This window comes from Pteropus medius, unplaced genomic scaffold (assembly GCF_902729225.1).
Source record: "Pteropus medius unplaced genomic scaffold, Ma_sr-lr_union100, whole genome shotgun sequence".
Classification (NCBI taxonomy): domain Eukaryota; kingdom Metazoa; phylum Chordata; class Mammalia; order Chiroptera; family Pteropodidae; genus Pteropus; species Pteropus medius.
Window position 1 is genome coordinate 6201263 of NW_024344240.1, and position 17285 is coordinate 6218547.

The following is a 17285-nucleotide window of genomic DNA, read 5'->3' on the forward strand; positions in this document are numbered from 1 at the left end:
TACCGTTTAGTGCTGCTCAAGATTTTGTACACACATGTAACATTTATACCTCGTTGTATACCATGGCACAAATCTCTTTAAAACGTACTGTACTTTGAGATGGCTTAAAACTAATTCTCTGCATGAGCTTTTAGAATTAAGGAAAACTTTCTTTCCTCATCATTTTTGTCTTAATGTGTATTACTTCTGCCTTTCCATTTGAATTTATAGACATTCAGTATGAGCGCTTGGAGAGTTCGAACATGAAACCTGGATTAATGCTGTATTTGTAATTTTAATAGCATTAGACAGTTAGCCATAAATGAATGGAGGCATGTCCTCCAAATGTTTGGGGTCCTTCAGTGTGAACATGTTTATAGTTGGTGTCAAGCATTTTTATTGTAGCCCCAGGAATTTAAGGGGTCAGTGGTAATGAAAATAAAAACAACTCATTGCAATTTGAGAACTGCAGTTTTCAGGTTGAGCTGACCTGTGAGCTACCTACTTTATAATCCTAGCCGGAACACTAATATTTTGGAAATACTTTATAAAAAAACAGAGAAAACCAGGGAAATCTCTAAAAATGGTTAAAGTTTTGATTAAGCAATCTTACTTTATATTCACATATAATTGCAATTCTTCGCTCTCTCTGGCATCATTGCTTCCCTTTTGCACAATTCCTCTCTAGTTTCCTGTTTGCAAATACTAATTGCCCTATGTGAAGAAAATGAAAATATCCCCAGTGTGCCACTCATCTGTATTTTTTAGTTTTATTTTGATAAAAATATACAACTATGAGAGGGATCCCCCACATATTAGTTAAAATGAAATGCTAACTTCTAAGTTCTAGATCATTAAAAGAGAGTTTTTAAAAGGGAAGAAAAACTTTTTAACTGAACATGACATTGCTTCATAAAATAATTAACCAAGGAAATTATTTCTCAGTTGGAAGATAAAATTTATTTGACTATTCCATCATCATTAGATTGTCTGTTCATTTTCTCTGAATACTCTAGAAAACAAAATTAATGCCATACTTAGGTTCAAGATGACCCAAAACAGAACATCCCAATTGTACGGATGAGAGAACTGACATTGGATTTTGTTGGTTCCCATTTGGAACTTATTGACATTTAACTATTGGTTCTTAGAAGCAAATAGGCCTGCTATTTCCCTTTACTTCTGTTAGCTTATTATTTGTATATTAAATATAAGGCTTTTTAATTATCGGTAAGGCTAAGTTGTAATGGTAAATTTCAGAAGGGTTTTTCTAGAACTGCATTTTAATGAATTGCTCAAAAGTTGAAAATATCAAATACAGTAATTCAAAGAAAGCATCCTTGTTTTGATTAATTTTAGTTCACTGACATCAACTATAGGAAAATAAGTACATCAACTAGAGGAAAATAAGACATTAGCTATAGGAAAGTAGGTACTGTAATATTCACTACTCTGGGTATAAAATATTTTATTTGGGTACCTATTTACAAGTTAGGCGGGTCAGGCGCAGACCCAACTCTTTGCCATGTCTCCTGCTTCGCAGTAGGCACTTCTCCTTTCTCTTCTCCTGAGGCATCAGCAGCCCCCGTCTAACCATCTAACCATCTATCTAACCGTCCAGCCATCCTTCCTGCTCCATGCCAGCCATGGAAGCAGGTGTCAGGCATGTTTTCACTTTAGAAATTTTTATTAAGAATGGGGACCAAATCGATACCATCTACTTGTACTAATTGAGTCCTTAACAATAAGATCAATCAGAGAAGGCATGCTTTCTAAAACAAGTATTTTAGACATCTTTTTATTACAGTTGTTTTAATCTAAGACTTTACAAATGGCTGCTAAATTTCAAAAATACTTTTCTAGTGTCTTATTTAGTTTGTGGAACCAAGTTGGTCCATACTGTATTTTTCTTTTTACTGGAACATATTTTGTCTTGTGTCTACTGTAGTGATTGAGCAAGCCTATAGTTCATTTTGTTGCTGGAAAGTACTGTCCTGCTTTAATTATTTACATTCATTCAACAAAATTTTTACTTTTATCGGAAACAGCAGTGAATAAAACTGACACAGCTCCTGCCCCAGTGCTGCCTACAGTCTGTTTTTGATTCTGCCTTAGATTTTTGTAGTTGCAAGATTTTTTCCTTTTATTATTCTTCAATAAGTGATTTTACAGTCCTACAGAAATTGAATGCTGTAAAAAAATTCCACGTTATCATACAGGATCAAAAAAATGTTCTGAGTATGCTGTTACACTTCAAAATTGTCTTCAATTATGTTATCTTGTTAATTTCTTTCACATTCAAAATTCTGTTGTGTTTTATTCATATAAATTAAAGTATTAACTTCTGGTAAATTTCTTTTTGCAACATACCTATTTACTCTATATAAAAAGCATGTTTCAAGCAAATGTTGGCATTTTCTGAATTGTTTACTAATGGTGTTTTATGATTAGCGTAAAGGAGAATAAAGCTTTGATTATGGATGACATTTGCCCTTAATTAGCAAAGTATATGTTTGACTTTTAAATATGAAAGAATTGTTGATGCAGGTAAGTATTGTAAACATTCACAGCTGTTAGAGAAATGACTATCAGGACTGTGGCATTTTAAGTATAGAAGCAGTTTTAATACAGGTCTGTTCCTTTGCTGGCATCCTCGTAGGAGTTTGTTTCAGTAGACCCTTGCTATGTGATTCATTTTTGCTTGTTATTTTTCTGTGTGAGTCACTGTAGAATGTAAAGTATAGGAAGGTAAACCTGTGTGTGTGCATGCACACACAATATTTTCTTTAATTATAATTTTTATGTATGCAAAGTTACCCTAGGAAAAATGTCTGGGTACCGGCAGAAACTGGAAGGGTATTCTGAAGTGTTATTTCCTCTTAGGGTGATTTGAAATGGGTATGTGTACATTTTCTATCTTGTTTCACAATTCGTCAGATCAAGGCAAAGAAGAACTTTAGTCATTTGAAAGGCAGAGTAACCAATCTTTGATATGTAAAAAAGAAAAACTGGAGTACAAATTTTGTTGCAGACTTTTCAGAATAGTAGTCACAATGCCTTTTAAGTTTTTTTAATCCTATAAAAGAATTCACAATTAATTTTAGTTGACATTTCAGTTAGGATTACATAAATGCATACTGTATTTTTTATATTTGTTCTATCAAGCCAAATAATAATGATCTCGAACCAGCTTCTGGTTTCCTTTGTTTGGGGAAATAATTAGCATTTTTTTTGAAATTACATGGCCACTCGTAAGAACTCTAAATAGGTTGGAATTATGTTTTGTGATAAAATGCATGAAAATGATTGCTTTATTTACGATTTCATTTTAGACTGTAAAATATGTTATGGGTAATTTATAGACTATTGTACTATTTCAAATCAAGATGCATAATTTTAAACTATATTGAAATACTTCAACTCTGAAGGATTTTTATAAAGGCCAATCGACAGCATAAATAAAATTTTTATGAATGTATTTGAGATGCAGTAAAATTTATATTGGTCAGGAAAAGAAGAAAAAATATATGAATTTATTGTTTACTAGTCAACTTTGGTTTTAGATTTTTTTTCTACCCAAATCTCTATCCATGAGACAGATATAGTAGTTATTATTGTAACTTGTTGCTTAAAATATTTAAAATTTACTTTGCAAACTGTCTTTATTAAAAGATGCTGTTTAAATCTTAAATTTGTTTCTCTTTGCTGGTCATGTTGGCAGCTCTGATAGAGATATTAGGCACTGCCCTCCACTCTTTTATGTTTAATGACAAGATGTATCTACTTGTAAATTGGTTTGCCAACCTGCCCTTCTCCTAGAATGCAGTCTAATAAGAGTGAAAAAGGAGTTTTAGGGCATAAGCTCCTTTTCGACCACATATGCTTGACCATATATATGCTGTCAAGATGTTCAGCTTCTCTGGGCCTCTCACCTTAAAATGGCTGTGATGATAAATGTGTCCACCTGTCAAGTCCATTGAATCCCAGGGAGGTAATAGAGATGGGAACACTACACTTGTAAGGTATTTATATTATTAAAATAACAGAATACACAAAACAGACTTTCATATTCTTAATTACCCTGCCAAAATCTCAGTATGTGCCCTGGGCAAGTAAGTATTTACAAAGTTAATTTTATTGTTTTGCAATTTTGATGTGCAGAATTCAGCTCTTCCATTTATGCATGTCCTGTGCTTTACAAAGAATGGAGCTTTTGCTTTAACTTTTTATATATCTTTTATTAGTCTAAATTTTTTATTTTTCTTGTCTTTTAAACTATGAGAATAATGCTGCTTTCAAATATACCCTTAGTATTTTCGTAATGATGCTTGAATGTCCTCTATTAAATATTTTATTTACACATCATCAGATTCTTAAAATATGCACAAATTTCATTTCAGGGGAAATTAGATCTGTGTTTAGAACATTAAGTAAAGTTATTTTTATTTAATCTGTCATTTGTGAATCCTTTTCTTACTGTATTTTAACTATTTGATTCATATCATCCCTCTCAAGTTCTTATAATCATGATTCTGAATGCTCATCTTTAAAGTATTCAGAGTTTACTAAGCTTTCTGTGCCCTGTACTCTCTATAGTAGATAATTCTGTTTGTTTTTGTTTGGTTTTTCCTACTTTTTGGCCATTATTCTTTTCACATTTACTTGTACAATCAAGAATTATTAACATTTTTTTTCTCTATGCATGTTCTTAGTCTACTGAAGATCATGCTACTAATAGGCATTTTTAAGATATTTTAAGATTTTTTTTTAACACTGATCTCTTAAAACCAAATGATGCTTTCTTCCTGACATCCCCTTCTGTAGCAAACTTATATTTAACTTCCCTTGCATGCTTTTGAAATCTAAAGAGCAGAGTTATTGCTGCATTTCAGCAATCCTTACAGCATTCTGAGAGAGAAATTGGCAGGTACTGCAGGTAACAAGCCCAAGTTGCACAAGTGTGTGCAGTACGGGCATGTGAGATGCTGTCATCGGGCGGCTGCTGTTCTTGGGTGACGTTCCCTGTGCACTCTCTTCAAGAAATAACTGAGTTTGTCTCTTCCATATTAAGCTTAGTGAAATTTTGATTCATTTGGTTTACGAATAGTAACCCTTGCATCCATTTTTCTCAGTAGGCAAGTTAGATTTTAACAAATTAAATTTGGGAAAGAAGTAGGGAGTCATTCAGCATCACAAAATGCCGTTTATATAGGTAATACTGTTTTACTTTTTCTGCATTTATTTGGTCATGTAAATGTGCTTAGAACTAATAAAAATTTGCAATTGGTGAAAATTAATGCATGACTTGTCAGCAGAGTATGGAATGTAAGCATGTGCCATGAAATTGCAATTCCTTTATCCTTTATTTTCCATCATTCACGTACCAGTTCCATTTAGAGTGTAGTCCATTCTTATTTTTTGTTTCATAGATTGTCCAAAATGGGAAGGACTGGATTCTGCTCTCTTCCACGAAGAGTCAATGGGACTGGCTAAGATCAAGGTCTGAGGCTTTTTCTATCTGCCATCAGGTATGCATTGAACAGAAATCACTATAGTTCTGTGCATGTTTCCTTAAAGTATCTGATTGATATGCATATTGTGAATGTGGAGGACTTTTATTCGATATTGAACTCACAGCCTTGTATTTATCCTTTCGTTTTAAATGCACCTATAACTAATTTGAGTTTTGTAATATATTGAGATTAAAAGATATTATTAGCTATGAAAAAATTTCAGCTGGTCTTAGAAAAGTGTAATATTTGAAATCTGCAGTTCTTCATTGCTCAGTATGTACATCCAAAGATAATAGAATTCATTTGTTACTTATTGAGTATCACCAATTTTTATATAATCAAATGTTTGTATATTGTTTTATGATGTACTTTTTATAAATATTTTTTCAATAACTCGGAAGTTACCATCTTTCTTGACTAGAATTCTCTGCCCTTTATGGTTGAATCTCATCTTAATGACAAATATGACCAGTCTTTGAAATATTTTCAGATATTAGTTATATACAGAGATTTAGATTCTTTGTATTCTGTGTTGATATGACAGTAGAAAATGTGTCAGCTTGTTTCCCACAGTGTTCTAAATAGGAGCATGAAAGCATCATGTTAGGAAATCAGATAGTCAAAATTGCTCTTTTTTCCTGCCTTGGCAAATGCTTTATACCAATTTACAGTGTCATTACTGGTTACAGTGGAATAACTGTGTAGATATTTCTGAAAGAGGCAGAAAAGCTGTCTCTCAAATGAGAATATAACAGGAAAAGAACAGATCCTTGAGATTCAAAATCTGATCTAAAACCAGAGGAGACATACTGGGTTAGCATTAGTAATGTCCTTTTCATTAATTGGTTAGTGTAACTTTTAAGCTGCAGAGGAGACTTAGACAATATGAACAACATGAGGGAACCTTGCCGTGTCTACCAACCAATGAAGAAAAGACAACATGAACCAAACACGGATTGATTTACCCACACGCTTTACATTTTAAGCAAATGAGTGGATAATTGCTTTATTTTGCCTGTTTAGTGACAGCCTCTGCATTAACATATAATAGGATCTATTGTAACATACTCTTAATTTTACAAAAATGTAGGTTAAATTTAGTAAAAAAAAAAAAGTAAAACGAATCTGCGAAAGTAACATACCTCCAGCTTGTGAAGGCAAATAAGTGTCAGTCTCATGCCAAAAGACAAGTTAACATAAACTGTTTTTTTTTTATTTTCTGAGTATATAATAGGATGAAAAATCAAATAGATTAGTAACTGATAACAGTCATTTAGCCACATTCAGTTTTCTGTTTAAAAATCAGATCCTCTTAAAAGAGATTGTAGGTATTATTTCTGTGTCTCCTGAAAGTACCTTGCTGGACTAGCCTTCAGAACCTTGAGGAATCATTTAACTCTTTTATATCAATTGAATCTTGCAGGGGTTGGTTTCCTACTCTGAGAAATACAGCTGATAATATCGACAATCTCTTGCCCACAAATTTTGTGTTTAAGTAGATACACTCTGCAATACAGTATGTTCATTTCATTCTTTCTCAAAGCACTGATAATGAATTGAAACTCTGACACGTGTTTTTACAACCTGAAACGCCTCCATAATGTGCATCCTTGCCAGGTACTGTGCTCTAGGCCAAAAGTCCCACTGGTTTACTGCACATGGTTACAGATGTGTCAAAGACTGACCCCTCCGCTTTTGGGGCTAGGCTGATCACTCTGGCTCATCCACTTAACCTCAGTCTGCCCAGTGAACAGAATCATTTTCTATGATGCGAAAATCAGTGAGGAAAATTACTTCAACCAAATCCTTCTTCCATCCAAATGACAAGGAGCCATGATCCTCAACTAACATAACATCGAAAGGTTTTGCCATTTCAAGAATGTATATTTGTTATGAAGATAAGTCATTTCTACTCTTGACTCAGAAATTCCTCTGCGTGTGATGACACTGGTATAAAGAGTAAATTTTCTCTTTGATTGCTGCACTCAACTCTTTTAGGCCTCTGGTGTCTGTGCATTAAGGATGTTTTCCATGGACTAAATCGTTCACAAGGTGCCTAAAAGAGTTTTCAGTTGCTTATTTAGATTTAGTTTTCCTATAACATAGAGGGTGACTAGAGCCAACTTGCACAAATTAAAATGATTTTTAGACATTGAAATATTTGCGGAAACATGTTTAGGATTTTAGTCCCTTGTAAAAGTTGTTCTCTAGTCCCTTGTAAAAAATCAAAGTTTAATAATGCCACTTTTAGTGTCATGTTTATTCGTTTTTGTGTTTTCATAATTCACAGTTCTGTTTATTCTATGATGGCATAAAAATCAAAAACAAGACACTAAAAACAAAGAAAAACTATAAATACAACTAATGGAAAGATCTGTTAAAACCATGCTTCATTGGGAAAATACTTAAGTGCCTTGAAGATTAGTGTCTTATTTTGATGCTTCCTGCGAGCTTCTGAAATTGCTACCGCTTTCCCTAATACAGCATTCGTTGAGTGGAATTTTAAGAGATGTGTGAACTGTTCATTCTGAGCAATGCATTAATGTGTATTTTGACAAATATAAAGAAACCTACAGATATTACATTAGACCAGCTGAATCCATTTTATGGTTTCTTTTTTAATTCAAAAGCATCACATAGCAAATAAAATTTTAAAAATTAAATTTAGTTACAAACTAGTTGTTTCTTATTTTTTTTTCCAGTCCCTTTTTGCTTTCTTTTACGACCACATGAAACTTGAGAAGCCACCTAAAGCTAAATCATTTAGTGGAGTTGGGCAGTTCCCAAGTGTCCAACAAGAAGGCCTGGTTTAGGCTGCGATGGCCACTGTCATTCCTGGTGATTTGTCAGAAGTAAGAGATACCCAGAAAGTCCCTTCAGGGAAACGTAAGCGTGGTGAAACCAAACCAAGAAAAAACTTTCCTTGCCAACTGTGTGACAAGGCCTTTAACAGTGTTGAGAAATTAAAGGTTCACTCCTACTCTCACACAGGAGAGAGGCCCTACAAGTGCATACAACAAGACTGCACCAAGGCCTTTGTTTCTAAGTACAAATTACAAAGGTATTAAACTCTATTTGTCTTTCAGATTATATTTTCTAAGATGTTGGCCGTGTGAAGCCATTGTAAACGTATATATTTGTATACACATTTTTTAGCTGATTTGCAGAAAGGAAATGTTAAGTATATTAGACGTTGGCTAGCTTTAGTATTCTAAATCACATACTTTTATGTGTTAGTTTTTGGATTTTTTTAAATGAAATGCTTAATGAGTGTAGAATTTCCATTTGTACAAAGAAATTACAAGAAAAGGTATGGCGTTTACGTGAGTATATTCAGCCTTGCTCATTTGCTTTTGTAATAATAGCTAAAAACCAGACAGTGAAAACTAAAGTGGCAACTTAAATGGCTCAAGTTCTGCAGTATTTAGGTATATTAACTATCCTTGTAGTTATATATCGAGTTTAAAATTGTCCATTATTAGGGAGATTCTGTTTTAGCTTAGTAGATTAGCTTCCATTTGAAAAGTGAATACATACCATTTTTGTCACGATACTTACAGAATATATCTGTGTTTAAAGGCACATGGCTACTCATTCTCCTGAGAAAACCCACAAGTGTAATTATTGTGAGAAAATGTTTCACCGAAAAGATCACCTGAAGAATCACTTGCATACACATGACCCTAACAAAGAGACATTTAAGTGTGAAGAATGTGGCAAGAACTACAATACCAAACTTGGGTTCAAACGTCACTTGGCCTTGCATGCTGCAACAAGTGGTGACCTCACTTGCAAGGTCTGTTTGCAGACTTTCGAAAGCACAGGAGTGCTGCTGGAGCACCTTAAATCTCACGCAGGCAAGTCGTCTGGAGGGATTAAAGAGAAAAAGCACCAGTGCGAGCATTGTGATCGCCGGTTCTACACACGGAAAGATGTCCGGAGACACATGGTGGTGCACACCGGAAGAAAGGACTTCCTCTGTCAGTATTGTGCACAGAGATTTGGGCGAAAGGATCACCTGACTCGACATATGAAGAAGAGTCACAATCAGGAACTTCTGAAGGTCAAAACAGAACCAGTGGATTTCCTGGATCCATTTACCTGTAATGTTTCTGTGCCTATCAAAGATGAGCTCCTTCCGGTGATGTCCTTACCTTCCAGTGAACTGTTATCAAAGCCATTTACAAACACTTTGCAGCTAAACCTCTATAACACTCCATTTCAGTCCATGCAGAGCTCGGGATCTGCCCACCAAATGATCACAACCTTACCTTTAGGGATGACGTGCCCACTAGATATGGATGCCGTTCATCCCTCTCACCACCTTTCTTTCAAATACCCATTCAGTTCTACCTCATACGCAATTTCTATTCCGGAAAAAGAACAGCCATTAAAGGGGGAAATTGAGAGTTATCTGATGGAGCTGCAAGGTGGCGCGCCCTCTTCATCCCAGGATTCTCAAGCATCGTCATCTAAACTAGGGCTGGATCCACAGATCGGATCCCTCGATGATAGCACAGGGGACGTCTCCCTGTCGAAAAGCTCTATTTCTATCAGCGACCCCCTAAACACACCAGCATTGGATTTTTCTCAGTTGTTTAATTTCATACCATTAAATGGCCCTTCCTATAATCCTATATCAGTGGGGAGCCTTGGAATGAGCTATTCCCAAGAAGAAGCGCATTCTTCTGTGTCTCAGCTGCCCTCACAAACGCAGGATCTTCAGGAACCTGCAAACAGTGTAGGTCTGGGGTCTCTGCACTCACTGTCAGCAGCTTTCACCAGTGGTTTAAGCACAAGCACCACCCTACCACGATTCCATCAGGCTTTCCAGTAGGGTCCCAAAACGGGAGTTTATTACAGAAACGTACATGTAGCCCTGCCTTAGATGGCCATTTTTATTTTAGTGCCTACTTTAAGACAGTATAAAAGTTTCTGCTTTTGTATAGTACCTATTTTCATTAAGCCAGTATAATATAGAAACTAGCTTTGGAACCATTTGTGTTCAGTTATGTTTACCTGGGTATTTTGTCCTGATTCACTGCCAATTGTCATATCTTAAAGATTATTTTTCATAGGAAAGCCATTACATTTGTAAAGTCTTACAAATCTTACATTGAAAGTACTTTTTGATCTTAGAATTTTCATATTTGTTCAATAACAATGGCTCTACCTTTTGACATTTGGCTCATTAAAAAGAATTGCAATAGAATGTAAATTTTCTAAAATGTGTATAAATAACCTAAGAGTTTTATATTTTTACTAGCCTCTAAATGGATTCATAATCAAATATTTCATACGAATTAAGAATCCGGTTTGGAGGGATAACGTATTTCTTAGATATACCATAATTTCAGGTCAGTATATTTTGAAGACTTGCTATTGTCTGGCTCAAATATTTGCTCTCTATTGTGCACATATAAGGAAAACAAAACTTAAAGCACCAGTATTTATAGCAAAAAGACTCCTAGCGAGGTGACACGGCATTCCATGTTACTTAATAGTTGGCCTTAAAGTAGTACACAGGATATTTTGCCACGTTTAACTTGCTCTCTTTCCATTTAGTAATACTAACATATATGGCATCGGAGTCTTCAGAGTCAGTATATAGATATATCTCTTCACTCTTTTCTACCTTTCAAGGCCAAAGGGTGGGTCAAGTACAGCCAGCAATTTTATTTGCATTGTCAGTCCACAGTTAGTCCAGAATCTAGAGCCATTGCGGAGCACAGATGTTAGGCGTCTTTATCCCAGAGTGGGCTGTCTCAGCTTATATGGTGTGATAGACATCCTAAGCAGGAAGATGGATGTGAAGCACACAGTTCAACTTGGGGACTTGCCTAGGGGTCGTGCCCCCTGTTGCCAGGGTTGGAAACTAGACTCCTTAGAAGTAAAAGCTTATGGCTTACATCACTTGCGGCTGAATTTGATACAGTTTTCTTTCCCTTCAGAGCCAAAAGTGGAAAACAAAACAGTCCTGCCCCATGTTATCTTTCTTATTCAGTGTTAATTCGTCTTTCCTTACTATTTTCAGATGGAGAATGTAAAGTGAAATGCGTTAGAGAGAACTATCTGAGGAATGACCACAAAGTTTAAAATTGGCTAAAAATATATACAGTAAAACCCCACTTTTACACCTCTCTGGGAAATGCAGGGAATGTTGCAAATAAGTTACATTTTTAAGGGGGGAAAAAGTAAAACAAGCACTATATTAGTTAATTTGAAAATAATCAAGAATATTGTGTTCACTGAATAAAATAATTATTATGGGCTTTCTTCACATTAGACAACCACCACAATCTGAAAGGTCAATTTATATTTTTTGTAATTATCAGTTGGGACATCAACCTAAGAAACATGTCTATTAAGCACTTGTTAACACCTTATTTTGGGAGCCTGTCCATTGGGGCAGGTGTGGGGCAAGGGGAAGGTTTATAGATTATATATCTCTTTAAAGAAAAAAAAAGAAAAATATTTTTGAGCACTCAGCCCTATGTGGAAGTTTCTTTTCCTTTTCCGAGGGCCAGTTATCACTGCAGATTGCGATGTTTACCAAGAATTTCCAAAAATGAGTGCAGATTACCGAATATAATGCGTTATTTAAAATATTGGGGAGTAGTATAATTTGTGGAGGAATGTAAATTGTAATAATGTAAATGGGGTTTCACTATATATATAACACACATACAGAGAGACATCGCACTTCATAGAATCAAAGTTGCTCTCTTAAGGAACTTTGGCTCCTGATATTTTATCATGCTCCTATTTTTTTTAAGTCCTAGGAGCAGTAGTTTTTATACTTAAGTATTTAAATTTTATTATTAAAAATTACATTTTATAAAAAAAAGTGTTCCAAAGGCATTAAAATTATATATGTTAATAAGGAAATACATTTAAAATTTTTTTCAAACTGCTCCTAAGCTTTTGATTAGGAGACTATTTGCTCTGAAAGTAGGCTTTTAGCTCTGCTTTGTTACTGCTTCCTTTAGTTTCTATGAAACAGATTGCTTACCTAAATCATTAGTTGAATGATTAGCGTTCAATATTGCTTTAATCACCATTTTAAAAAATGGAAAATAGAAATTTGGTGACAGAGCACAAATAAATAGAAAACCTATTTTTAAATAGAAATCACAAATACAAGTGTGGAAGCACTACTTTATTTTATCTAAAATTTGTTGAAGTCAAATTAGTGAACTGAGATGTTGGCCTTAGTCGACTGTATTTCACTGCTAATAACATAAAAAAGGGAGTACCAGGATTTATTAAAGCATTTTGGAAATGGGGAATGGCGCCATGTATGTATCTACGTTTTTAGACTAATTCTCACCCTGCATGGAATTTGGATACATGGAGGTACATGTGTCAGGGCACCAGTGTTAAAACTGTGGAGTCTTGATTTTCACATATACACCTCTTTGCCTGTCGCTGCCCCACAGACTTGAAATAATACTTCCAAGTAAGAGGGAATTCAGCTAATTTGTTTTTAAAATTGACCGTAGTGGTCACTAAACTCCTTTCTGAGAGAATTTCTCTTAACGATAAGACAGACTCGTTTATTTTAATTGCACAATGGTTTAACAAGGATGTAACAGAATTGGCCCTTTTTTTTTCTTAGAAAAAAATCGACATTCTTATATCAACTGGATACGATTAAAAATAATTATTGCTGATGCTGTTTTCATTCTCTGGTGGCCAGAATCATCATCCTTGAAATTTCTCATAGTGCCTTTGCTTGGTCAAAAAAAAAAAAAAGATTATCATTAAATAAAAATACTTCAGTTTAGAATTTGGACCTCAGACAAGATATTGAACATCATTCAGTTTGAACTTCCACAACATGTGTGTACAAATTACATCACCAGGCATGGAAGCATGACTGTGGAAGGATATTGGCACAGTAAGCAATATTATTCACTGATATATGCTAATATCATCTTTATCATTGGTCACTGTTAAAATTTGCATTTGCAAATCCTATTACCCGGTTTCATTTTTTAAAACTTCAGTTGTCCTGGCTGATCATGCACCACTCTTTGTGCAACTTTTAAATTTCATTTAGTGTTTCTTCCAAACTATGTATTTTTGCCTATTTGTTGCTTGTGCTTTATTATTATTAGTCATTTGTGGAATATAGTGATATATTGTGTTATTTTGGACAGTAGCGGTTTTTAAAAACCATATACTGACTGAAACATGAGCCAGAGCTGATTGCTTTATTAAGCTAATAATGAATGTTGAAGAGTACATATTTTCAGGATCATTCATCTAGTAAGCAATACTCATATATAGGCCAATATTTTTTTTTTAAATAGAGCTTGGTCAACCTCTATACTACACATATTACAAGATATAGCACTTTCAAAACGAATCTAAACCTTTACAGAAACTTTCTTATAGGTTATGCCTTTTATTTTAAGACATTATAATTTGTTTCAAGTGCCATTAGATGATATATATGTAGGCCTTTGATATATAATGCTTTGTGTTCAAAATCGTAGATGGTATTCTAAACAGGTACATTTTTACAGTGTTTTCTTATCAATTTGCTATATTGCACAGAATCAGTGTGTGTCTTTTCATAAGGTTTTACAATGGTTTATTTTTTTACAAGGTTTACGTGTCTCAAAACACACTGTCTTCCCAGTATGTAAATTTAAAAACCAGTTCACCCAAGTTGCTTCTAGCCTACTGAGATCCATGTGGCGTTGGAGGAGATCTTTTAAGTGTTGAGTATTCTTCATTAGCAGTGGAAGACTGTTATCTCTGACAAATGAGTGCCTAAGTTGACTTCATCTTCTTTTTCTCACTGTCAGAGCCATGTCGACAACACAGATAGCTTGTTATGATTACATAGATCCACATAAGTTGTGTAGTTTTGTGTTAAAAACCCATACAGAGCTCCTTTTTGATCATATAGAAAAGGTGACACTACCAATATAAAGGCACGCTTAGGTCACCCTCACCCCCTTTTACAACGTTATCAACCCTCTGAGGATGGAAGGCAGTGTCTTTTGTTGTTGTCTAGCTCTAGAAATGACAGAACTATTGCTAATGTATAAAACACTTCATTGTATAAGCTTCAGTGGTACAGATGAACCAGAATGAATGTCTGTCTTCTCAGAAACACTCCTTCAATATTATGTTGGATCATGCTGCTAATGTAACTTGGGATACAACTCTTCATGGTGCTACAGACTTCTCCGTCTCGGTCAGTCATATTTTTTTATCCATAGGAAAAAAGGACTTCATTAGGTGTAAAGGTGTACAATATATTTTTATACTGTGACTTAACTCGTCATTAACAGACTTTTACACCACCCACCACAATGTATTCGTGTGCACTTGCAAAAAGGACATCTTGGACGTGCAAATGTTACCAGAACAAACCAGCTTTTATCCACAAGGTGACTGTAACTCAAAAGTGGGCTTTGTAATATGGTGTGGAGTGAAGAACATGCTGTATGTTAACTAACGGCCCTTTGAATTTAACAAAAACTGAGAATCCATTAGAAGATGGATTGCATTGTGCCTGAACGTAAGCTGGACTGCTGAAATTGTATTTTAGCTGATGAAAAAGTGTTGGACTAGTACTCTAAAAATGCTCTAATGATAAAGTTTTGAGTCAAAATAGAAAAAAAAAATCTGCATTCCACCTGAATTTTGTATATTTTTATTGCATTTAAAATCGCTATTCTGTGATATTGGGAAATCAAGTGGCTTATCATGTATATCATGTACTTAAAAATGTATTCACAAACTACTGTTTTATTTGTATAAAATATAGACAAAGACCATATTTTTTTTGTGTGTATAAGCTCTGTAAAATAGCAGTCACGTTATGAAGCTGCAGTGATGCTACACTTTAAACATCCACATCCAAAGAAGCAGGCTATTTATTGTCCAGTTACCCAGACATAAAATATTAATTTGCTGCTAATTAAACAATAGTACTGCAGCTTCTTGTGGCCTACAGTGTTATGTTTGCTGTAAGAAAAAGATATGTGAACTCCACAAAATATATGAATAAAATTACAGAATGGCTTTAGATAATGTAGATCTTCCTGAAATTTTAATAGATGATAAATTTCTATTTGGTATACATTTTTTTCCTTCACTTTGAATTTTAAATATTTTCTCACTTGATAAATACAAAATCCTAATAGCTGGCTTTAAAACAATAGTTATTGAAATGAAATGTAAAATTCTAGGGTTTCTTTTTTGTTTTTGTTTTTCTAAAAATTTTTGTACCTTTAAAGGAAGGATAGAAATTGTAAATAAAATAGCAAAACATGATGCATCAAAACTTTAATGCAGGTGAGAATTCAAAAAAGAATTCCAAAAAGGCCATCAGAATGTGTGAATTGCTAATGCTTCTTGTTCATGAGATCAAGTTGGCATTGAGCATTCCTTTAATCCTTACTGTCAGTACTATAAATTATCTTTTTAGAAGTTCCCCTGGGCTGTTTGTCTAAAATTTTGCTGAAAACCCCCTCTTGACAATTCATCTGGACCAAAACAACAAACATATCATTTCGTCTAAAACTCAACAGTTAAACAGTGATGCAGCTTCAAAAAGAGCTATTCTGGATGTTTAATAATCTGTCCAGGAACCAATTACATAAATAATGTTTTATGTATCTTGTAGTACCGCTTTCAGTATGTATGATGGAAAAGTTTCTCCTTTACCTTTTTGGCTTTCCTGTTTTCAGGCGCTCCTAAGTTCAGGCAAGTAAAGAAAATGAACAGTAACTCTAATGCTGGCGATTTCTCTTTTCACGTGCTAATTCCAGCAAATTAAAAGTATTTCTTTGTTTATTCTTAGCATTAACGCCGCTAAATGCATTTTTACTTAAATTCATGCATATGAAATATTTCAAGGACTGTTTGTAAAATGAAAATGCTTTTGCTTTATATAGTTAGAATACTCTGAATAAGTATGTTTGGGATTAATTCACTTAAGGTATAATCTCTCTTATGGAAAAGTAATTAGAAATGCAGTTTGTTTATTGCATCATAGACCCAGTGGGGCTAAAAGACTTTAATTCACGTTATTGTTAAATGAAAAGTTTGTACTTGTGGTTTACTATTAAGGGGAGGAAAAGTTAAGTCTGGCTATGGACTGCTTGAGTTTTGTTGTCACGCTTCCTTAATCGAACATTTATTCAACAAACATTGCTTAAGCGAAAGGCACTGCTTTGTGCCAACTCTTAAGGGTGTTCCAAAGAAGCCAGCTTTATAGAAAGAAGGTTGTTTCCTAATCAAGCATCCTAGCGAAGATGGCAGCATCAACGCAGCTGCGGGAAAGCCTCACTGTTGTATTGAGCTATATACCCTGTTACCCTTTTTTATAAGATCAAAAATGGTCAAATGTTGGTGATTTCAGCCTAAAATTAAAAACTCAAAATGTTTTGACATCACCTGCGTTCTATTAAACACAAAGATCAATAATAAATCTTTATGCTCTAAAGATGTTTGACTCTTGGCTAGTGTGATGGTTAATTTTATGCGTCAACTTGGCTATGCCACAGTACCCAGACTAGATGTGTAGTCTAGCCAAACACCAGTCTAGATGTTACTGTGAAGGTATTTTTTAGATGTGATCATTACAATCAGTTGACTTTAAATAAAACAGATTACGCTTCATACGTGGGTGGGCCTCTTCCAATCAGTAGAAGGCCTTACGGGACCGAGTTCTCCCAAGCAAGAGGGAATCCTTCCTTCGGACTGTTCCCTGGGTCTCCGGCCTGCTGGCCTGCCCTGCAGATTTGAATCTTGTCAGCCTCCATGGTC

At 34.6% G+C, this 17285-nt stretch overlaps 1 protein-coding gene across 5 annotated transcripts in view; it reads left to right on the top strand.

Annotated features, from left to right (window-relative positions):
* Positions 1-16964, top strand: part of PLAG1 (PLAG1 zinc finger) — a 45521-nt gene extending 28557 nt beyond the window's left edge. For 2 of the 5 annotated variants that reach the window (XM_039868911.1, XM_039868910.1), the window contains 3 exons: positions 5409-5507; positions 8195-8553; positions 9072-16964. In XM_039868911.1, coding sequence (XP_039724845.1) covers positions 8312-8553; positions 9072-10329 — 1500 coding nt within the window. In that variant the 5' untranslated portion in view covers positions 5409-5507; positions 8195-8311 and the 3' untranslated portion in view covers positions 10330-16964. The remainder of the gene's footprint in view (positions 1-5408; positions 5508-8194; positions 8554-9071) is intronic. The other 3 variants (XM_039868913.1, XM_039868912.1, XM_039868915.1) reach the window with 2 other exon arrangements.
* Positions 16965-17285: the final 321 nt, after the last annotated feature.